At 35.5% G+C, this 24,488-nt stretch overlaps 1 protein-coding gene across 1 annotated transcript in view; it reads right to left on the reverse strand.

The window, feature by feature from the left end:
• Nucleotides 1-269: 269 nt before the first annotated feature.
• LOC103205895 (protein FRA10AC1) overlaps nt 270-24,488 on the reverse strand; it is a 42,342-nt gene continuing 18,123 nt past the window's right edge. The window contains exons 5-13 of the mRNA XM_007951296.1: nt 24,283-24,366; nt 22,965-23,049; nt 20,128-20,173; nt 17,859-17,972; nt 16,712-16,754; nt 14,245-14,363; nt 9,377-9,415; nt 2,722-2,800; nt 270-312 (exon numbers count right to left, since the gene is read on the reverse strand). Of these exons, the coding sequence (XP_007949487.1) occupies nt 270-312; nt 2,722-2,800; nt 9,377-9,415; nt 14,245-14,363; nt 16,712-16,754; nt 17,859-17,972; nt 20,128-20,173; nt 22,965-23,049; nt 24,283-24,366 (652 nt within the window). The remainder of the gene's footprint in view (nt 313-2,721; nt 2,801-9,376; nt 9,416-14,244; nt 14,364-16,711; nt 16,755-17,858; nt 17,973-20,127; nt 20,174-22,964; nt 23,050-24,282; nt 24,367-24,488) is intronic.

The raw sequence follows: 24,488 nt of genomic DNA on the forward strand, positions 1-24,488 counted from the left end.
GGGAGAAAATGGTACTTTGAAGAGTATGTAGTGTTTTTTAAGTGAGTTGATGTTCTGAAGTGGCTTTGTGGATTGTGCTGCACTGCGCTGCAAAGTAAGTGATTTCTCACAGAACTAACGGACTTCCAAAGCATCTGACATCCTCAGAGTCGCTGGGTATTTATTTCCACAGCAAACCATTCAACCTGCAACTTACAGATACAACTTTACAAAGAGTTTCAAAGTGTACTTTCACTTTAAGGAATGGAATGTAGGCTTCTCTCTCCCTCTCACAAAAACAAATCTTGAAAATACTCATCAAATTCTTCTTCCCTATTAAAGAAAAAAGTATACATATTGATTAAAATCAGTAATTAGAGTAAAAGAAAAAACTACTAGGTGACACATTATATGAAATTAATAAAAATATGTTAAGTCAAAATATTGGCTGATTCCTCTATATATCAATGTATTTCCATGTTTCAGTTATCAAATAATGCTTAGGTTCTAGATGAGTCAGAACTATACCTATATTGATTAAAATTAAAGTATTTTATATATTGACACATCTTCCTAGATTTATTACCTAAGATTTTACTCCAAAGCATTTTGTGAGATGTCATTGCTTCTCTTAGTATTTTGGTTGATATTATAACTTCTTTGCTTATTTTCATTTCAAACTATGACCTGATCAAGAAAATAGAGGAAAAATAAACTATTTTTAAGGGAAAATACAAGTCTTACTCCTAGGAAAGGTGTTATTGAATAAGAAAGGGCAAACTATAGGCTGTAGTTTTCTATTATTCTGAGAACAGAAAATATATGATGTATTTATAGCAGTAAAAATTGTATTAAAACAAATAGAACTCTGAAAGGAGATATTGTTAGATTACAATGTAATCTAATGTAAATAGTATGAAAATTATAAGGCACTAAATAAATGTTAAGAAGCCTGAGTGGTGCAATGGTTAAGCACTCAGCTGCTAACTAAAAGGCTGGCAGTTCAAACCCATCCAGTGGCTCTATAGCAGAAAGGCCTGGTGATCTGCTCCCCTGAAAGATTACAGCCTGGAAACTCTACAGGGCAATTCAGCTTTGTCACATGGGGTCACTATGAGGTGAAATCGGCTCAATTGTATTAAATTAACATTTAGTATTAACATCAGTGTTAATACTACAAGCCAGGTGGTATACACTGAAAATAGCATGGGCTTTTAGGTCAGACAGTTTTTAAGTCCTAATACTGTCAATTATTAGCTCTGTGACCAAATTACTTCTCTGGGCTCAGTTTCCTTATCTGTAAAATAAATTAAAATTCCCTCATAGAGTTGCTGTGTGGATTAAATAAATATATAATTCCTTTTCTTTCTTCTGGAAATAGGGGATCAAGCTGAACAGTCAAGTTGGGTAGCCTACTAGTCTTTTTAGAAATGCTCTTTTTTTTTTTTAACCAGATGTCCACAATGGGACTCCATCTTACGGTTTCAAATAATTGTGAATGCATAAAGCCACCACAACCATATTCAAATGTAAAGAAAAAAAGTTACAGAATTAAATAAAGCTGATTTAAGAATTATCTGCAATTTTGTATTCCCTGTGCTGTTGTCCCTATTCACTGTCAGGAAAGCAAAGTGAAGAGGACTTTGAAATCATATGAAATTAGTTGAACTACTGTGTGGATTTAGATTTAGCACTTGATCAATGTCATGTCTTTATAATGTCACAAAGAGTTCTGGATTATGAAAGCCTTCTTAGGACTCACTCACATATCTTTATTGCCTAACAAGGCAAGCTGACTCTTAAAAGCTGTTCTGCCATTTTCAGCTATAGATTTCCTTCAAGAGGGAGTTATATTGTTGAGAGCTTAGTTAATTTTAACTATGCCAACCTTTTTTTAATTTACACCAATAGGTTTTTTATAATCTGACATATAATGCCTGAACAAAAAAGTTAACATCACAGAAAAATTTACTTCAGAGGCACAGAAACAGTTATCTTGTTAAAAACCTCTTTCTAAAATATCTGAATTCTATTACATTGAGACCATAACATATAGTTAGGGAGATGCTTCATAATCATCTTATATTACTGACTTATGATTAATTCAACAGGTTTCTATTATGAACCAATATGCCTACGGAATAACAGAATGGGTCTTAAGATTTACTGAACACTTCCAATGGTAAAGGTATTGTGGAAGCCATTATTTTATCCTCTTTTAATAAAATTCAAGTGGTGAATGTCTCAGTATATGATAAGAGCAGATACTACTCCAGCCCATACCCAGGCAGTATCTCCTTGTCCAACTCCACAGCAGAAAACAATGAGTGTCCTTTAGGGGATAAGGTGGGTGTTAGCAAGTAAACTTCTACACCTGTAGAAATCTTCAAGGGGGTTCCCCAGTGTGGGCTCACGATAATCAGAGTGTCACAGAACAGGCTGCTTTGGAGGCCAGTAAACAGCTCTTTTAAGAAGGAATCTGACCGCGGATAAGAAGGTCATCTGTTAAGGCAAGCTGCTGAAAGACTAATTCACTAAGAAGAAGTGGGGTTAGCTGGCTGTTTATGGTCACAAACAATGGCTAGGAATAAGCGCTAATGTTACTAGGCCAGGTTGTCCCTGGTATTAAATAGATATTCATGATGCTAAAGTTTTTCATTAACTGCTATCAAGAACAGCTGTGGTCACAGTTTCCTAAGATGATTTACAGGGCATGCCTTATCCATTAATACTGGGACTTACTGTGATTTTTCATCTGTCTCTGGGAGTGGGCCCTTCCAAAGTTCAGATTCTGAAGCACTTTCTTCTTCATCAGAATTTCCTATTCATTTAAAGAGATTTTTAAAAACTTGAGTATTATATTTAAAATACATTTTGAACTATCCACCACTGCAATTAACTTTTTAAATAATTGCTGTTTAGCTTCAACTTTTATGGTTCTCTAAAATTAATTCACTCTCTGTGATGCAATAAATTCTTTTTAAAAGTAACTAAGCTAACAAACAGTCTTAGCAAAAAGGCCAAGGATTTAAAGTGTTATGGGAAACTCCTCCAAGTCATATTGAGTTAAAGCAGCAATTCTAGTATCAATTCTTGCAAGGGAATTATCTCTTGCAATATAATTGTCTTTGATTCAGTATTTCTTTGCATTTGTCATACAAAAGACATGCAAATTTTTTGTAGAAAGCATATTTGCATCAGGATCAAGTCCTCAAGAACTGAACTAGTATGTAAGATGAGCAAAACCACAAGAAAAACTGTCAAATATTTTTTTAAAATTAATGCCCATGCCATTAATTAGAAGAAGCCTGTTTCACTGAAGAAGCAGGCATCCTTATAAATTATTGTGAGGGAGAATGGTGTAAACCAGTTTCTTTAAAAAAAAAAAAAAAAAAAAGTAGTAAATAAATCTGATAATATATATCAGTCTAAAATGTACACACTTTTGACCCAGCAATGCTGCTGTTTTTAGGAATTTAGTTATTTACTCAAAATAAATAAGTACTTTAGATACATGTACAAAGATGCTTAATGCATAATAATAGCAAAAGGAAATAACCTAACTCCTCACTGATTAGGGATTAGGGCCTGGGTAAATCAGTACTGTGCAGCTATTTTTTTTTTTTTAAAAGCAAAACTTAGCATATCCGTATGTACATTGTCATGGCAAGATATCCATGATATATCAAAATTTTTAAAAGTTACAGAAAGTACACAAAGTATAATCCAAATTATGTTAAATATATATGAATATATTACAAATATACACGTTTTTAACACAAATTAGAATATATATCACATTACACACATGCATAAATTTACATATGCATGACAAGTTTGTAAGAATCAAAGAAACTTAACATATTACCTGTGGGCCTGGGACACATTTATTTTCTATCTTAAACATTTAAAAATTGTTGTATTTTAAACAATGAGCATGAACAACTTCTAAAATCAGTAAAAACAATAAATATACTACCATTTTGAAAATGTACAAAATAGGTGTGTTTCACATGGATCATCCTACATTGTTGTTGTTGTTGTTGTTGTTATGTGCCGTCGAGTCAAACCCGACTCATAGCGACCCCTCCTTGGGTTTCCGAGGCAGTATCACTACAGAAGTAGGATTGCCCAACCTTCCTTCCGAGGAGTGGCTGGTGGGTTTGAACCACCAGCCGTCTGGTTAGCAGGCAAGTGTCTTAGCCACTATACTACCAGAGCTCCCTACATTAGTCAATCAAAAATTATGAAATACTGAACAATGTATCGTGAGGCAATAAAGTCATTTTCCAAAAAGTAATTAATTACATTAGCAAATAATTCGTCTCCTATAATGACCACTAACTAGGCTAAAAAGAAAGTGACATAAATATTGTCTTTCAACACAAGACATGCCTTAGTTAAACAAAACACAAAAATAAAACATCATTGATTTACACTGTGGTTCTAGCCCTCTTCTGCTGGACTTTGATCCTTGAATCAACATGAATGCCTGAACCTTGGTACTAACTGAATCTATTCTGGTACAAATTCTAACAAAAATGGCAAATTAAAAAAAAAAAAGGAGCTACATTTTGAATGATCTACATACAAAGATGATAAAATCAGAAAGTCTCAGGAATAGGAGTCTTACTCATTAACAGCCAGCACTAGAATTGCCAGTGTCCCAAATTGCTTATGTGTGTTAAAAGAATAAAAGTCCTCTACTCTTACTATTATGGAAACTAAATACAGTAAATTCAGGAGAAAAAAAATGAAAAGTACAGAATCACTAAATAGGCTTAATAAAGTTATTACTATGGTGTTACTGTTAATGGTGTCAGAGAACAAAACCTGTAAGGCCTTTGAAAGCCAGCAAAGATGAGAAGACCTTGATATTAATTTCAAAGGACTTTACAGCCACCTGTTCTCTTGCACCTTTCCAAGAGTACTTCCCACATGCCAGCTTTCCTATACCAAGTTTCTGATACCAGACAATCCAATTTTACTAAAACGTTTAGAGTAACATTATAAAGTAACGCTCTCTGAAAGACCACATGCTGAAAAAGTGGCCAAATGTCCTTGGAAAATCAAGTCCACAAGGTTAGACTAAATAACCTTTAAGATCCCTTACAACTCCATGAATCTACAAAATCCTGCTTTCCTGAAGGTGACAGTAATTACAAATCATTCCTGGTAATTGCTACAACTTGCCAGAGTTGTGAGGTGTGTTGCTAAGGAAACGTAACAGTTGGAAGAAAGGGCAATACCAAATGATACTCTCGCATCAGTGTCAGATGTAAGCGGTAATATTGGCAAGTGTGGATCAGAATTTAAGTCACTGACATTCTGAGTTGGAAGGGGAACTGGGAGGTCTTTAATCCAACCCCTATACAATGAATGGATCACTTACTGCAACACCTCCAATAACAAGAGGCTGTTTAATCTATGCTTGAACACCTCACTACTTCCTGAGACAGCCCATTCCTCTTTTCAGACTGTTCCAACTGACAAAGTTTTCCTTAAATAGAGGCAAAACTCCCTCTTTTTTTACCCGGAAACTCTAGTTCTGCCAACCAGATTCAATAAAAATAATTTTACTCTGTAGCAGTCTTGCAAATGTCTACCGTTTCCATGCCCCACCCCCTGCACTCCTTCACTCTTCTCTGAGTTAAACTTCTACTGTTCTTCCGACATTCTTCCTGTGACACAATATCTAGTTCTTTCAACGCCTTGGTGTTCTCTTCTTGACCTGTTTCAAGTGTTCAATGTTTCTTTCAAAGTGTGATGTCTAAAACAGAATACAATTTTCCCTAACTTGGCCTACTAAGAAATGGCAAAAGTCTCCAGCTATAATAATAACAAATGGACAGGTCAGATTTTTATAGACTTAACTTTTGATCTCTGGTAGCGTAGCGCCTAAGGAACTTGACTGCTAACCAGAAGGCTGGCGGTTCAAATCCACCAGCCACTCCTCGGAAGGAAGGCTGGGCAATCTACTTCTGTAGTGATACTGCCTCAGAAACCCAAGGAGGGGTCGCTATGAGTCGGGTTCGACTCTACAGCACACAACAATGACAACAATTTTTGATCTGATCAATTTTAGAGAATAAACAGAATCTATTTAATGTTTCCTATTTTCTTTTTCTCTGATGTATTAATAATAATAGCTACAGGTTATGTGTCAGGCATATGCTCTACACATATGTTAAGATTTGCTAAGAACACATTTTAAGCTACCTACCATTGCAATTAAATTAATTAATAATCCATCAAAGCAGGCATCTTTCTAGCCACATTAGACTGAGGCAATGAGAGGTGCAATGATTTTATATGGAGTTACATAATGTACCTGTCAAAACCAGGGCATAAAGACTGAACTGACATTTGATTCCCTCATAGTTATTAAAAGGCACAGATTTTGGAGTTACAAACTTGTGTTTAATCCCAGCTCTGCTGTTAAATATTTAACCTTAGGCAGTTTATCTGGGTCTTGATTTTATTATCTGCAAAATGGGGATATTACATGTCTATTATTAGGATAAAATGAGGTAACACAACTATAGCACCTAACAGAGTAGGCAATAAACAAATGCAAGTTAAAATTCTTTTTCCCCATAGAAATGGAGTTCTCCATGGATTTGGTTTTAATGATCCATATGTTAAATGGGTTAAAAAGGTAACTGAGTGCTATCCAAATGGAAATGAAAGAAACAGCAAAACTGGAGGTCAGAAATTGTCCAGACCACACAGATCACTCACTGGCCACTTGAGAAGATGGCTGGGTCTGATATATGGAAACAAAGGACAGGTCTCTTATTCGCTGATAAACAGCATTCTGGCTGCCGACAAGACAACGGGCCACCTTGAGATGACATATTCGTTTCTTTAAGAGCCAAACTAAACTAGGGGTTCTTCAGATTGGGTACAATCTTTCCCCCTCTCCTATGATTACAAGTATGACCTACTGAGAAGAGTTTTACCTTCTCAGTATGTAAAACTGGAGAGGAGACTTAGGGGTCTGTCTGGAAGGTGTGTGTGTGTGTGTGGAGAGGTGGATTATGAGGGCAGGAACAAAGGATAGTGGGAAGGAGAAGGAAAAGAGAGGAAATTAAAGCATGACCACAAAGTGAGTCAAGAATTCCCCACAAAAGATTTTTTCATAATGAAAATATTGGAACTGGAAAAGGGGAATGTTTTTTGCCATATTAAATATAAGCATTATTTCCACATAGACATGCATATCTCTAAATGTTAAGCCTCACATTTTTCACTGCATGTATTATTGCAAGTGGCCAAAAACGAAAATCAACTTTCCCATTTTAGTGTTGGTACACTTCTGCTTAGGTGTTTGTATCTACTATTTCATCCTAGGTAACATTGGTTCATCAGTCTCATGCCTATGTTCTAGAAAGTATCACTACATTTTACCTAAATCAGGAGACGGAGATACTGATAAATTACATTCACATAAGGAGAAAGGACATATCAGTGCTTTAGGACACTTCGAATACACTGAAAACAAAAGCAGTACAAGCCAAATAATTTATCAACAATGTGCTGGATTCTTGAACTAGAAGAACACCTCTCACTGACACCTCCCTCCCCATTAAAATTTTACTAAATACCTAAATGTTTTTATTTTCTCAGTGCAAATTTCTGATTATTGAACACTTAAAATTTCTTAAGAATTATACTAAAATGTAAATGATGCTTATATTTGAGTGGTAGGCTTTATAATAACTGTTAAACTTTTTTCTCTGTTTCCCACAATAAATATCTATTACTTTAAATTGAAAAATTTCATTTTTATTCTTAAGTCTATAATCTTCCAATAAAGCCCAGAAGTCTCAAATTTCTATGAAATAAATCCAGGTATTATAACATGAATTAGAAATGGTGTTGAACTATACTTTGCTAGGCCTTCAGCTTGTTGTCAGGCCTTTCTAAGAAATTCAATACTGTGCTTCTGTTGAGATTCCGTTAATATCTGTTTTTTATATTACAAATGGGTGCTGTCGCCCCTAAGAACCCACAGGAGATTCTGTTCTCAAAACCCTACCAGGAAAAAGCTGTACACCTCCAAGTTCTTTTTATTATTGCCTTAGTGGTCAGGAGAACAATGACAAACTTGTGATCTATCTTTGCAGTTATGTGGGACTTCATGGCATACATCTGTCTGTAACAATTTTACTTCTAGCTTTACTTTGGCATTATGGTAATTAAGTTTGTGTGTCAACTTGGCTGGGCCTGGTTGAGTGGCTGGGCAGCTGGATGCAGTTATTTCCCATGGTGAGGCTGGTAATTAACTCCTTGGTGGAATCTTTTGAAACAGCTAAGTAGCTGCTTTAGGGATGTGGTCTGCTTCTCATAGATAAGCAGCAGCTTTGGGAATGGTCTCTAGCTTATAGCACTCTTGAACCCTCCATGTAACTGAGTCGTTGTTCAGCAGCCTGCCATGTGGTTTGGTAACACTGGGACTGTGCTTTTTTACTTGACAACTTTGGATTTGTCAGCCTCAGCAGCTAGCAGCTGTCTGAATGAAGAAAAGCTTCTGGCGTCAGTGGGCCAGAAGCAGGAGGCAAAGCTGAAGCCCAAGGCTGAGGGGCTTTCACCCAGCTCCTAGAACCTGGCACTTTGAATTCGGACTTAAAGCCTCTGAACTGTAAGAGAATAAACTCCTGTTTGTTAAAGCTGTCCCATTTGTGGTATCTTCTGTAAGAGCAACACTAGGTAATCAAAACAGGTATTATACCTTATTTTTCAATTATTCTAATATCTTTACCTTAAAATACAAAATGAACCAAAAATCTTGTTTATCAGCATATATTTTTGTGAGTCATTATAAATACATTTCGATATGTTGCAGGAAAAAAGTAATACAATATGCAACCAAGGTTCAATGAAACCCATTTTTATTCACTCTGGAAGAACTATAGAATTTATTTAAAAACTAACCACCAGCAACCACTTGCCAGTATTTTTCTTCGTAAACACAAACCATCCACTTCATTTGATCAGTGAGAATCAGTCAATGACAGAGGTCATTGGACTGGTGCAATGTAAAGAACGTTCCTTAAATCCTAATCCTCTTCCAATTTCCTTTCCATTCCAACCTCACCCCTCTGTCTCTCCTCTTAACCTTCTATAACATAAAATTGAAACGCATTTCCATTGTATTTACTGAAAATTTTTTTCTTGCTCTCTATGCTTACAGTAAGAAACTTTAAAATGTTCTTAATTAGGGAATACATCATTTACTTCTAGTCTTTTTTTCTATGATTTTTCTCACCCTATACAAAAACAAGTATTAATGCACATCACAGTAAGATATTATTCATGGGAAAGCCATACAAATAACTTGAATCTACATATTTTTATCAAATAAATATTTAATGCTAAAAAAATTAATACTTACTATTTACAGAATCTTCTGACTTATTAGAGGATGAATGTCCTATAAAGAAACAGCACTATTTGATTAAGAATCATCTTCTTGTCACACAATAGTTGTAGCTGTAATTTTTCTCCAACATTCTTATTTGTTGTTTATAAGATAAACATTCATTTTTCTGGTCTATTATGCTTCTTAGTCTTTCTCCCCTCTCCAGTTAAAATGTTAGGTTCTCTCTGGCAGGAATCATATCTTAGACTCTTTCTTGTATGGACTAGAATACTTAGTACATAGCTTAAAAAAGAAGTACCTGTAAAAATTCTCATGTTGCTAAAAACAAAAACAAAAACCTCAAAGATTAGCTGCTATATAATCAATACTTTCTTTTACCTATGGAGATATTCAGCATCTGAAAGTTTACAGGTAAGTACTTGTTTTATAACACTCCAACATCATATTACATAGGTGAGAATTAGATCACTGAAATTGGATAACCACACATACAGCTTTGTGATAAAACAAAAACTCCCAGCTCTACAATAGTTACCAGTGCTGAAAACAGAGAATAGTATTGAAGATCTACTAATGTAATTAAAAAAAAAAAAAGTTATAAATATACACAGCCTCAAGGGAAAAATTTCAGACGGCTGTTAAAACAAAAAAAGAACAGGTAACAGATGGAGAGTCATAATCCCTCCAACTGTCCTGAACAGGCCATTACACAATCCAAAGCTGTCGTGTGAACAGCCCCTTTAAGGCCTGGGTAAGAGGGTGGGGCATTCCAGGGTGGTTCAAACCCTTATCAACTGGGCTGCTAGGCTGCTAACCAAAAGGTTGGAAGTTTGGGCCTACCCAGAGGCACCCCAGAACAAAATCCTGGTGATCTACTTCGGCAAAATCAGCCATTGAAAACCCTCTGATGCACAGTTCTACTCTGACACACATAGGATCGCCAGGAGTTGGAACCAATACCATAGCCACTGCTCTTCTCTTTTTTCAAAGAGGATATGAGAACTAGAGTAAAGACTTCAATGACAGTCAAGGCCTGGAGTGCAGTAAATGTTTTTTCACTCCTAATTATCTTCTATAGAAGCTCTGGTGGCACTGTGGTTAAACCATTCAGCTGCTAACCAGAAGGTCAGTGGTTCAAACCCACCAGCTGCTCCACTGGAAAATGTTTACCTCTGTAAAGAATTACAGCCTTGGAAACCCTATGGGGCAGTTCTACTCTGTCCTACAGGGTCACTGTGAGTGGGAACTGACTCGGTAACAATGGGTTTATTTGTTGTTTTAATTATTTTCTACTCATCAGAGAGTAAATAAAAAGACAGTGAAGCTTCAGATGGCAACCAAAGAAACTTATTCTTCTATACCGTCTCCTGATATGGGAAGGATGATAACTGCTTCCAAATATCGAAAAGTCAATAGGCAAAAATGAAGTTAGGCTTATTCTGGGAGGCCTATAGTGTATCCTTTCAACAATGTTTCCAAAGTCCATCTCTGATTTTTCTTTCAACTCTGAAAAACTGTGGTTGAATCCACAGATTCATGAACTAACATTAATTGAATGCCTACCAGGTGGAATAAGCACTTACTAGGAAGTAAAGATAAGAGAATTAAATAAGTAATATAGCCCTTCCTTCACACAAAATAAATTATTCCAAGGGTAGTATGTATTTCTAAAGAAGGTACAAGGTGCTACTGAAATGTGTAACAGAGACCTAAATTTGTCTGAGTGGGAAAAAGGTGTCCAGGAGGGCCTTTCCGAGAAAGTGATCTAAGCTAAAAACTGAAGGATGAGGTGGCCTTTGGGGACGGGGTGATGAGAAAAGGGTAAGATTCTAAACTTTCTGCCAAGACAATCTACTTAAGTATCTTGTTATTAATTACTCTTCAAATTTGGGCCAAATTAATGTGGTTTGGCAAGAAGGAATCACATCAAGATCAACTTATGTGACAAGCTGAGATAAGAAGATGTTATAGTTCTGCACTGTTTTCCTAGTTGTTGTTGTTGTTATGTGCCGTCGAGTCAGCCCTGACTCATAGTGACCCCTCCTTGGGTTTCTGAGGCAGTATCACTACAGAGGTAGATTGCCCAACCTTCCTTCTGAGAAGTTTGCTAAAATTTGTCATTTTTGTTTTATACCATTAGAAGCTGAATAACAGAATTACCTCCTGGACTCTCTGCTCTCAAAGATGCTAAGTAGAGAATAAATGAAACCACATGAATATGTATGTATACTCTAAAAAGCCCAACACCATCCCTGATCCTGAATATCCAGCTCTGACGGGATAGTAAGTTAACACACTCAGCTGCTAACCAAAAGGTCTGCCTTTCTAACCCACCAGTGGTTCCATAGGAGAAAGATGAGGCAGTCTGCTTCTGTAAAGATTTATAGCCTTGGAAATCCTATGGGGCAGTTCTACTCTGCCCCACAGAGTTACTATGAGTTGGAATTGACTTGATAGAAGTGCATTAATCCTGTTTTGAAGGTATTAAGTCAAATTTTACAAGGAAGTACAGTTTTTCTTTAATTTGGAATATGCAGTGATTAACACATAATAATAGCATAATATGAACATAGTATTATACAATGTAATAATGAAACAAAATTCTGAGATAGGCATAAAATTTTTACTAGCACATGAGGCTGAACAAAATTTTAAAAATCAAATGAGATTCTCATACTTACTAATTAAAATTTATTCTGGGGTTGGGAAACAGTTAAAATAGAAACTAAAAGGCATCTTTCTCAGTAAACAATAGAATAATAGTATCTTACTCTCACCATCTATCAAATTTTACCAAATTAAAGCTTGGTTACACTATATGCTGGAATATTTTAATACTGACTACATAAGGTATATACTAAGATACGTAAGAAAAAGAAAAATTTATGTAAGAATACAACCTATATTATTATCTTCATAGTTGGAGCAAGGGAGCCCTCTCTTGTCCAAGTATTCTATTAACACTGGCCTAAATCTAATTCAATCTTGCATTCTCTACCTATTTTAAATGTGACTGGTATATTTTTGTTTTACTCCTGGTAAGTTACAGCCAATTTGGTTCTACTTTATTATGGATAATTAAGGAGCTCTGGTGGCACAGTGGTTAAGGCATTCAGCCGCTAACCAACATGAGAAAGAAATGAGGCAGTCTGCTTCCATAAAGATTTAAAATCTTGGAAATCCCATGTTCTACTCTGTCCTACAGGGTTGGCTGTAAGTTGGAATTGACTTGATGGCAGTGGCTTTTTTTTTTTTTTTTTAAATTCTTATTGTGATCTGAGTGAAAGTTCACAGAGCAAATTCATTCCTCATACAGCAATTCACATATACTTTGTCTCATGACACTGACTGCACTTTCCCACAATGCAACAGCTCTCCTTCCACCTCCTCCCCATACCTACCTCTTCCCTGTGTCCTTCCCTCCCATGCACTCCTGCCACCTGAGCTGTCACCCTGTGCACACACAGCCCTTCTATTCTCCCAGGAGTGATCTCTCCAAGGAGGGTATCTACCTAATGTAAATGTTCAACTCATATGCCTGTACTTTGTTTGGCTGGAAACCACAGGAGTGGTTTCAATTCCAGACCTGAAGGGCAGCTAGGGGCCATAGTGTCAGGGGTTCCACTAGGCTCTATTGATGGCAGTGGGTTTTTTGGTTTTATTATGGACTTAAAAAAGCAACTAGAAATAACCTTCAACTTAGCTAACTATATGTCAAGTACTATGCAAAATGCTTACATTCACTATCTTATTTCAATTTTTGAACAATCCTGACAAAGAACTATTATCATTACTAGTTTACATATGAAGAAACTGAGGCTTGGAGAGCTTAAGAACTGCGGAGAAAGAAGTAAAAGGTTGACTGATGGATCTGAACTATTTACCAAATATATGTACACGTATATATGTGCAAGTATACATCTGTTAGTATCGTGCTAGGTTCTGAGGCTACAGGCATGTATCAATGTCATTTCAAGAAGTTCATAAGCTAGTGTGAAAGTCATATAGATCATTTTGGGAGCTCTGTTAGCATTGTGCCTAAGGCACCTGACTGCTAACCAGAAGGCTGGCGGTTCAAACCTACTAGCTACTTCTCAGAAGGAAGGTTGGGCAATCTACTTCCATAGTGATACCGCCTCGGAAACCCAAGGAGGTGTCACTTTGAGTTGGGTCCAACTCGACGCAAATAACAACAACAACAACAACAATAGATCATTTTAACTGAAGTCATAGTGTTATAGTTTTATATTGACTTACAGGTTATGTATTGTTTTACAGTGCTCAAAGTGTCTCTCACATTATTTGAGTCTCCTGAATGAGCTTGAGGAGCATAGAGGCCTCTCTACAATGTGAGGAAAGTAAAACTTGAGAAGTTCAGTAACTTGCCCAATGTCACAAGTCTGCAAAGTGACAAAACCAGGAGTCTGAATCCTGTTTATATTATACCACGTGCCAAAAAAGGAATCAAAGTCAATCTTGTTCTCACAATACCTGCTGTTGTTGTTAGCTGCTGGTGAGTATATTCTGACTCATGGCAAGCCCATGTGTGCAGAGCAGAACTGCTCCACAGGGTCTCATGGCTGTGACCTTGTAGAAGCAGACTGCCAGGCCTGTCTTCTAAGGCACCTCTAGGTAGGTTCTAGTCATCAACCTTTTGGCCAGCTGTCAAGCATCTAACCGTTTATGCCACCCAGGGGCTCCATACAGCTCCTATAAGCCACTGTGAATTCCAATCTAAATTTCTAACCAGTTTCCTTTTATCTACTATAAAATAAAATTTTAAATACATTCACCAACTAGATTCTACACTTGAGACATAAGTCAGATTACATTTAATGTTTATAAATGTGAGTAGACAGTATATCTTAACTTCTATTTACCTTTATCCTTTTTCTTTGAGGTTTCTTCTTCAGAAGATAATCTGGATTTCTTATGGGATGACTCTTCACAATCTTTTTTTATTCTACCCTTTCTGTTTTTCAACTTGACTTCTTTTTTCCTTTATGCAAACAATATAAAATAAAAATTAACGTTTTCAAATGACCTTTAGAAAAAATAAAAATCAATTAGGAAAAAATAACATCAGTAAAAGTACTTGTTTTGAAAAGTAGTTTGTATAATAGATACTCTTAACCCAAATCATACCCAATGCCATAGAGTTAACTCTGAATCACAGTGATCCTACAGGACACAGAACTACTTCATAAGGTTTCCAAGGCTAAGAAGCTTTATAGAAGCAGACTGACTCATCTTTTTTCTGCAGAGTGCTGGTGGGTTCAAACCTGACATTTTGGTTAGCAAATGAATATCTTCACCACTGCACCACAGAGCTTCCAGAAATTCTTAAAGGGGTCTATAAATATTTTAGGTTAGTATATTAAGTAAGATAATTCTGTAGGATAACAAGGCCTGAACATTTTGAGACAAAGAATTATTTTTTGTCAGTTCTATATACAAGCTTAATAAATACATAGTTCAACTCATTGTTTTCATATTCTTTCATGTAGTCATTTAAAAGAAAATTATAAAAACAAATCTTACTTCCCTCCACATAATTCACACTGATCTATACTTTGGAAAGGAGCTCTGGTGATGCAGTAGTTAAAGCATATGCCTGCTAACCAAAAGGTTCAAATCTACCAGCTGCTCTACAGGAGAAAGATGAGGCAGTCTACTTCTGTAAAGATTTACAGCCTTGGAAAATCTATGGGGCAGTTCTAGTCTGCCCTATAAGGTCATTATGAGTCAGAATCAACTACATGGCAGTGAGTTTGGTTTGGTTTATACTTTGGAAAAGTACACAAAACATGAAGAAGCTGCTTTAATATCTGTAAACCACCAATAAAAAGAATATTCTCCTGTTAAGAATAAAGGAATGTAGTAAAAGTATAAGGAATGAGGGTGGAAGGGGCTCTTTGTTAACTCATATGCTAGCTTCAGATCATTTATCCTCTTACTGCTGTAGTTTTATCGCATCTGGTCCAGGCTTACAGGTTGTCAGTAATTTAATTATTTGATGGACAAATAATTAATTTTAATTGGACAAAAAAAGAAATAGCAAACGATGCTGAAATTGGGACTGGGAAGGAGGATAAAGACACAAAGAAGATTACTTTCAAGACACCTGTTTATCAGACTTTCCAAATTAAGGCACTTAGTGATGGATTCTAAAATACTATTTCAGGGAGTAACCACCATTTTCTTCTTCCATAAGAATCATTTCAAATTTGAAATAAAGCTCAAAAATCAAGGTCCAAAAATGTCTGACTTCTTTTAGTGTCACTGACAGACAGGAGAAATAAAGGTTTAGGTTATTTAAGAATCTAAAATCTCTTGCTAATTTCAGGAATTAAAAATTACTAAATATTTAACAGCTAGCCTACTAGGCAGATCACATTTATAATAAAGCTGACTGTAAAATGAATATATTTATATACTTATTTTATAAGGTCACAGAATTTCACTATTACACTTTCAACTATTATTCAGGACATGTAACCTGGAGGCACCCGTATGTCTAGGACAGATCACAGACTTTGTCTAAACATTCTTACTGCTAGAAAATCCACTAATTTTTATTTACCACATGCCAGGCACTGTGCGGGGCCGACTCAACGGCACATAACAACAACAACAACAAGGCACTGTGTAAAGTACTTTACATGCACTTTCATTTCATTCTCACAATAATCTTAGTGTCTTCATTTTTACAGGTGATAAAATTCAGTCTTACAAGGGTAAGCAGCTTGCCCAAGAAGCCAAGTAAGTAGAGTAGCTGAGAGTAATATTCAAGACTTGTATAATTTAAAAATCCACGATCTTATCATCCTACACTACACACTTCAGGACAATGGTCCCACAAGGGCAGCAGATACATTCAAGGCCATTCACTAGGAGCCTGATTTTAACATTTGAAAGGAATGTTAAACAGAACAAAACACCCATTCCTGCAGAGTAGATTCTGACCCATATGTATAATTCTTAGTAAGAACGATAAGCCCTAATTGCAATACTGTTTAAAATGATAGAGAAGAACTACTTTATAAAGACTTGCTTTACAGCATAGTTTCTAAGAATATCCTCTGAACATTGGCTCCAAACTGAAAATCTTAACATCCATTTAGACCCTGCGTAGGCCTTCACAAAACTGCTTGGTTACCGCAGGGCATGGAGAACTTCCAGTTCCCTGGTTTATGTATGCAGTCATACAGTAATGTCTGATATTCTCTACACCCAAACACTTCTACCATCAACCACCTAAAGCTACATTGAGATACTCAGTGCAACTAAATGATGACATCGAAGACTACTAAACATTAAGAATGACATTTTAAGAGGCAGTATTACCTGTGATGAAAATTTAATTTAAAGGAACATTCTTGGCATAGTCCTGGGGGCGAAAAAAAAGACACCATTGAATGGCTGAATTTGGATAACTACACTGCTACTCTTAATATAACAAATTCTCATTTTCCTTATATTCCTTTATTATTAGAGAAAAAACAAATAATCTAAAGAAAACAAATGGTCTCTGGCTCAAAAACTACATTTACATATGTAATAAAAACAGTGTTAGAATGAAGAATTGAAAAGATTCTAACATTACATCAGCAAAGTGTGCTATCAATTTATGCCCAAAACAAACTGTGTCCTATCTACCAATAATAATGTGGGTGGAGTCATCTCCCCTGAAGAACTCTACGACTGGAAAAGAGCTTTTCAAATAGTCTCAAAATTGTGGCATTTTCCTGTGCCTTAATCTCAGTTCATACTGGCTCAATTTTTCTCATGAGCATTTCCACGAGGAATTCAGAAACAAGTCTGTATTGATGTGCGTTAGTTCCATGTGGAAATTTCTTGACTTAGTTGGCAGAAAACGCTAAAGGCACATTAACTCAGAACCCAAAGAAGGCCGTTAACATGATGAGCAGGGAGGAGATGACTAGCTAAGTCAGGACTAGCTAAAAATTCAAAGAAAAAAAAAAAAGGAATAGTAGATTCTAAAATATGCGTATTAAGGGAAATTGCTGCTTTCTGGGGAATATTCCTAAGCTTTTAAGACTGATAACAAGAACAATTACGCCCTCCTAAATTTTTTTCTTTATGGACATTGTCAAAAAGAGTGCATTTACTTATTATCCACACCACAACAATATGGCTAAATAATTTATTAATTTGAGATTTTCCATGCCTTTCTGATACTCAGCATCTTAACCAAGTGATCAGATGACATTCTTAAGTTAATGGGAAGAGATCTATCTTCACTCTACAAATCACCCGTTTATACTTGGCATTAGAATAGTTTCACCTAAATGTCACCATAATGCTAAGAACATAAAAATTTTAGGCTCAAAAATTCCTTGGGAAGCTCTAAGGAAAAGAGCAGCTAGAGAAAGAATTCTGATTAAATTTTAAACCATCTGTATGTTTTTAATTCTATACAATAAATTAAATTTTGGAGAAATCAATCATATCCCTCCTAATGTCAACTTACTTAATTTAACAAGTGCATTTCTCTTTTCACCATGCTCAATATAACCAAAGTTAACTTCCCAACTCTTCAAGCCTTCTTTTACGTCACAACATTTATTTCCACAGAAAAACTGACCTGCAAAAAAGGGAAGGAATATTAGCCATGATAGATGGTGACAATTATTTATCTATCTTATCTGGTATTATCCTTAAGTTTTAAAATATATAAATCTTCAGCTTTAGAAATTCAGTATTAAAAAAGGACTGACCACATAATTATATTATGTTCAACACAAATGTATATGGGTAACAAATCAAAGAGCTGAACTGCTTAAAAATAAAATCAGTCACAGAATGCCTGCCTGCCAGATCAAGGTTTATATTTAGACACAGAGTTTCAGTGACTCCCTGTGAGGGACTCTTCACTTTGGAAGATGTAAGTACTGAAGCGTGTACTCACTAATGCACTGAAAGAATAAATGCATTTTCTAAAGTACATGCATTTACACCTGGGTCAATCCTTTTCAGTATTTAATATTAAGACTGATATTTTTAAGTATTAATAACATAATGGTACCTGTCTTAAGTATTAGCATAAATAAAGTACTAAAACATATTTTAAAATTCTAGCACTTTGACATGAAATATAGTAAGTAATCAAACCTGATGCTCTAAATTTTAGAATTAGTTGACACTAAAATAACATACTACCATGTCCATTACATATCACAACCTTCTACAAAAAAAAGGACCAACACTGATGATCTAAAAGAGGGGAAAAAATGAAAAAACTACCCAACAATGTATGATTTGACAGAGAAAACAAGATGAAATTCTTCTATGTACGTTCAAAAAAAGAAGTTATATTAGTAAATAATATCCAATAGGAACAAATCTGAAGCCAGTAAATCCTTTTAATAAAAAAGTGAAAAATTATTTTTTTAAAAAAAAGCACTAAGCACAGATGGTTTTACAGGCAAGTCTCACCAAATCTTCAGGGAAGAGCCATCTCATATATATCATTGTATGTTGGAAGCTCTGGCAGCGTAGTGCCTAAGGCACTTGACTGCTAACCAGAAGGCTGGTGGTTCAAACCCATCAGCCACTCCTTGGAAGGAAGATGGGGCAATCTACTTCCGTAGTGATACTGCCTAGGAAACCCAAGGAGAGGTCGCTATGAGTCGGGTCCGACTCGATGGCACATAACAACAAACAACAATTGTATGTTTGGCTGTTGGCACAGCCATACAGAGAAACTAATTATTTATAGCAATTTTAAAACAAAGCAAAGTGATTGCATATCCCTAGTATAAAGCATATCCCTAGTATGATAAAAGAGATAAAAACCTGCAAAGAAATTTTATGTTGAATTTAGTAGTCTTATTGTTGCTTCAAAATAATGATAGCAACAACACTGCTATATGTATACTGCAAATTAACAGAAATAATTATTTTAGTGCCGCTAGTTACCCAGATTTTCAGGATAAGAAGAGATAGAAGTATAAAATAATATTTAAAAATTAAGTATAAACCATGTCATCTCAATTTGAATTTGATATATCAGTATAAAGCCTGCTTATTTTTCTTCTTCTAAGAAATACATATCTCCAAGTTCTGTTCACTGAAAAAGCATAGAAACAATAACAACCCAGTAACAATGAACATCCTAAGACCCAGACTGTGTCTACTACTTACCACTGTTCACTAAAGGCTCCTCAGAGAAATAACTAATTCAGTGGCAGAAAATGTACAGCTGCTAATCTAGTTCATCTAGTTGTGCCATAAAGTAAGGACATTATCATCAAAATGTATTAAGATTATGTCAAAGGAACAGCAGAGTCACCTTGAAGAGAATTCCACCAACCAAATTACAGGGAAATTTGAAAATTAAAAGAATAAGGGCAGAAATGGATTGAAATACATCAAATATATAAAAATCCATAAAGATAGGTCTCAAAACTCATTTGTATCCTTGGAGATGTCCACCTCATTATTCTAAAAATTAAAAAAGAATCAAACATTCATCCTTTGATAGTTTCTTTGCTATCAAATCTTTAACTCTTTAAACATTTTCCACAAACCCTTAATTCAATGTTCAAAAGGCAAAAATTCTGCAAAATCATGAAAGTATTCTATCTGAGCTTTGCTAATATATCAAAATACACCTTCTGTCATCTTACTTTGGTAGATAATCATTTATTGTATAAATCAGGAATCATCTTACCCAATGATTTTAGTTTAATACTGTAATAAAAGAACCTGTATCTTGTTAAAAAGTTTGAAAATTTTACCTTTTCCTGAAATTACTTCTTTTTCTACTCGCCACCTAAATCCAAACTGGTAAGACAAAAAAAATGCATTAAATTTAAACATTACATTTAAAAGTGTACATAAATCTAAACCTGGAGTCAATGAGTGACATAATGACATTTGCCAGCCTAAAAAGTAAACTTAATTCCCACTCCGATAGCTTTTTCTCCTCTTACAGGATTGTAGGTACTTGAAAAGAAGTTTGAACAACTACCAATTTATCTGTTAAAGAATTATCTTTTCACTTTCAAACTACCTTAAAAGTTATAGATGCCGGGTTATAAGATACCTAGATTAGGAAGTAATAGATACTGTGTTCTATGATATCGACCAAAAAAACAAACAACAAACAAAACCACCAGTTTGTTAATCTAAGACAGTAACAAAACCTAACACCGGTGTTGTATTAAAACTGGTAATTCAGATGAAATGTTCAATGTCTGGCACACAGAAAAGTTGTTAATTTCAGTTATCATTTTTATTATCTATTACATAAAAGGGGTTCTGGTGGTACAGTGGTCACTCAGTTGCTAACCAAAAGGTCAGTGGTTTGAACCCACCAGCCGCTCCATGGGAGAAAGATGAGGTAGTCTGCTTCTGTGAAGATTTACAGTCTTGGAAACCTTATGGAACAGTTCTACAATGTCCTATAGGGTTATTATGAGTTGGAATCGACTCAATGGCAGTAATATACTGTTTTTTTTTTTTTAAATATGGAAAACACAAATATTTAATTTTTAATTTATATACATATTCTCCTCTCAAGTAGACTAACTTTTCCTGAAGGACAAAAACTAAAACCACTGCCACTAAGTTGATTCTGACCCACAGTGACCCTGTAGGAAAGAGTAGAACTGCCCTATAGGATTTCCAAGGCTTAAAATCTTTATGGAAACAGACAGCCACATCTTTCTTCTGTGGAGCGGCTGGTGGGTTCGAGCCACTGACTTTCCGGTTAGCAGCCGAATCCTTTAACCACTGCACCACCAGAGCTCCCTTCTGAAGGGGAGATACCATAATTAATCCATAAAACTCAGCCCAGTCCTCAATAAATACTGGAAAACAATCAGCAGATAAGCCAAGGTTGAACAAATCGCTTTCTTACGTACCCCCCGGAAGATCTAGCATTTCACACTCAATTTGCAATATAGCGATTACACGTAACTCCAATTACTATAGTGCTTTTTGGACTACAAATGGTAAAGAACTAGTAGAGAGACAGAAGCTGCAAACCTGAGTCCATAGCCAGGACAAGTTTTTGAGATGCACCATGTGCATGGGTTTTCAAACATGGGATACAAAATGGATACTACATTATGTATAAGCTACTGTGACAAACATACATGTTAGACACTACTGAAAAAAATTATTAAACCATTAACAATCCTAGTGCAATCCAACTAATTAAACAAAAAAGAAATCCTTATGATATATAAATCTAAGATAGCTTCTTAATAGGTTGTCTTTCATAATATAATATATATACACTATCCATGACATACATATTCATGCAACATTCCCTGTCCTCCTATTTCCAAATGACATGGTGTGTTCACAGGTCATATCCAGCTACAAATGTGAAACTAGAGCTAGGAATAAAAAACAAATTTAATTATCTAAAGTAAGGTATAATGAAAGGCAATCTATCATTACTAATATCCAATGATAAGTTAATTTTATTAGAGTAACATATTTATGTAAAAGATGGATATTTGTCTTTTTATAAATGTTAATCAATTTGAAAAACAACTATCGATTTCAAACATCGGTGAAAGAATCAAAAAATATAATTCTGCTGCATTAGATTACTCATTATAATCTCTCAGAGGAGCTAGATAGAGTCAGCATGAAATAGGACCCAGTAGCCACTTGTATTTAATTTTAGACTTTTCATGTCTCCTCTCACAAAGAAGCATCCTTGTCCAAGGGACTCTTTCTAAATTCCATAGTTGCAGAAGTTAAATGATCCAAATGATATTCTACAAGGGCAAGAAAATTTGGACTAGAGTTTTAAAACTTTAAAAGAAAAATGTGGCCCATGATCCTGAGACAAGAAGAACTAGATGGAAAAAAAAAAAAAAAAAAGAAGAACTACATGGTGCCCAGCTATCACTGCTCACTTCTCTAAAAGGGACATCACAATAGAAGGTCCTGGATAGAGTGGGAGAAAAATGTGAAAGAAAATTCAAAAAGGCCAGGTTTACTGACTGATCTGACCAAGACTAGTGGAACCCCTGAGACTAGGGCCCTTAGACACCCTTCAAGCCTGGAAATGAACTGACCTCTGTGGCTCATCTTTTCACCAAACAATAGACAGGCTGATAAGGTGAACAGTAACACCACGGAGGAATGTACTCTTTAGAATAACCAACTGCACAAGACGAAAAGGGCAGCATTTGCTCAGGGATAAAGCTCAGAAGGCAAGAAGGGATAAAAAAGAAGGACAAAGGGAAATGTAAACACAAGAGGAAGTGGGAAAAGTGTTGTTACACTGTGGGAATTGCAATGAATGTCACAAAACATGTATGAACTGTGGAATGGAAAACCAGTTTGCTCTGTAAACACCCAAATCACACACACACACACACACACACACACAGAGTAATGTGGGATTTAATAAAAATGAGACTTATTCTTGAATATTCTATAATATAAATTTATTATATAATTATCTATAATGCTATAATATATAACATTCTATAAATATTCTGCAACAACAACAAATGCAACACACTGCCCATGAGTCGCATCCGACTCACGATGACTTCTCCTTGGGTTTCCGAGGAGGTATCACTACAGAAGTAGATTGCAGGCATACCTTATTTTCTTTGTATCTACTGAGATCTGCTATGCAGTATTCCTTGAATAATTTATCATAGTACTTCTTTGCAAGTCTCTTCTCCCTAGATCCATAAAATTATAAATGTTACATATTAAGAAATCCAACCACAGTTTGCTACTTGGAACGATGTCAAATAAATAACACATATGATATAAATATTAATGTTTTACAAAAGGCCTGTTACATGTATGTAGAATAGCTGGATGTTAATTATTAATAGTGGTTCTTGAAGGAGATAAAAAAATGTCATTTTGAAGACTAAGGTATGCCTGTCCCAAGCCACAGTACTTTTAATCACCTCATATGTTTGTTAAAGCTGGACAATGAATAAGGAAAACTGAAGAAATATTGATGCCTTTGAATTATGGTGTTGGCAAAGAATGTTAAATATACCATGGACTTCCCAGAGAATGAAAAATTCTATTTTGGAAGAAGTACAGCCAGAATGCCTTTTAGAACCGAGGATGGTGAGACTTCTCGTATACTTTGGACATGTATATCAAAAAAGATTATTCCCTGGAGAAGGACATCATGCTTAGAAAAGCAGAGGGTCAAAGAAAAAGAGGAAAACTTTCAACGAGGTAGATGAAGACAGTGGCTGCAACAATAGGCTCAAACATGGCAGTGTTTAGTTCCGTTGTACGGAGGAGTCAGAACTGACTCAATGGAACCTAACAATAACAGAGGACAGAAACTGGAGGACAGTCAAAGATGAGAGAAAGACTGACTCTCTGCTCCTTACCCTTTGTAGTATTTGCATTTTCAAAACCATCTTTAGGTATTACTTTTCCTCAAATATTTCACAAATTTCCAAGAGGAATATAGTAGCGTATTATAAGGCAAGATAGGGTGAAACCTGTAAGAGCCAGAACTTGATGGGACTGCCTTGTTTTTTTGGGTCTTACATGTTTTCTGTCTATGACAGGGGAACAGTCTTACTACTTTTCTATAGCTCATTTTTGTGGAAAATATTTGAGTTTTCCTTCACTGACAAGTTCCCACCTTACACAAGTTCTGGCTTTTGCAGGTTTCACTGTACTATCTTATAAACAAATGTGATAAATTATTTTTTAAAGATAAAGTCAAGCAATGAGAAGTCAGTTAAAACTGCCAAAAATGACAAAAACACCAAACCAGGTTCAATAATCCTAGGCATGGACTTATGTCCTTAATTCAGAACTGTGCTATGAAAGGGCTGAATGCCCTAGATAAGTGACAAAGTCCAAATACACTAAAGAGCAGAGAGCTCGGACTGAAACATCTGCTGTATTATGCCTCTGATGGCTGAAATTACCAAGTCATGTCCATTTCATCTTCCTCATTCCATAGGAATCTATGATTTTCTCGTATAACATCCAAGTCTGTTTTGTCATTTTCCCTGGAAAATGAAATTTGAATTTAAAAGTCAAATTCAGGAGGTTAAACAGTTCTATGAGACTTTTAAAAACTGTGTAAAAATGTAATAAACATAGCTGTGTGTGTGTGTGTGTGTATATATAT

This window comes from Orycteropus afer, unplaced genomic scaffold, assembly GCF_000298275.1.
Source record: "Orycteropus afer afer isolate SDZICR_OR568_19922 unplaced genomic scaffold, OryAfe1.0 scaffold00293, whole genome shotgun sequence".
NCBI lineage: Eukaryota > Metazoa > Chordata > Mammalia > Tubulidentata > Orycteropodidae > Orycteropus > Orycteropus afer.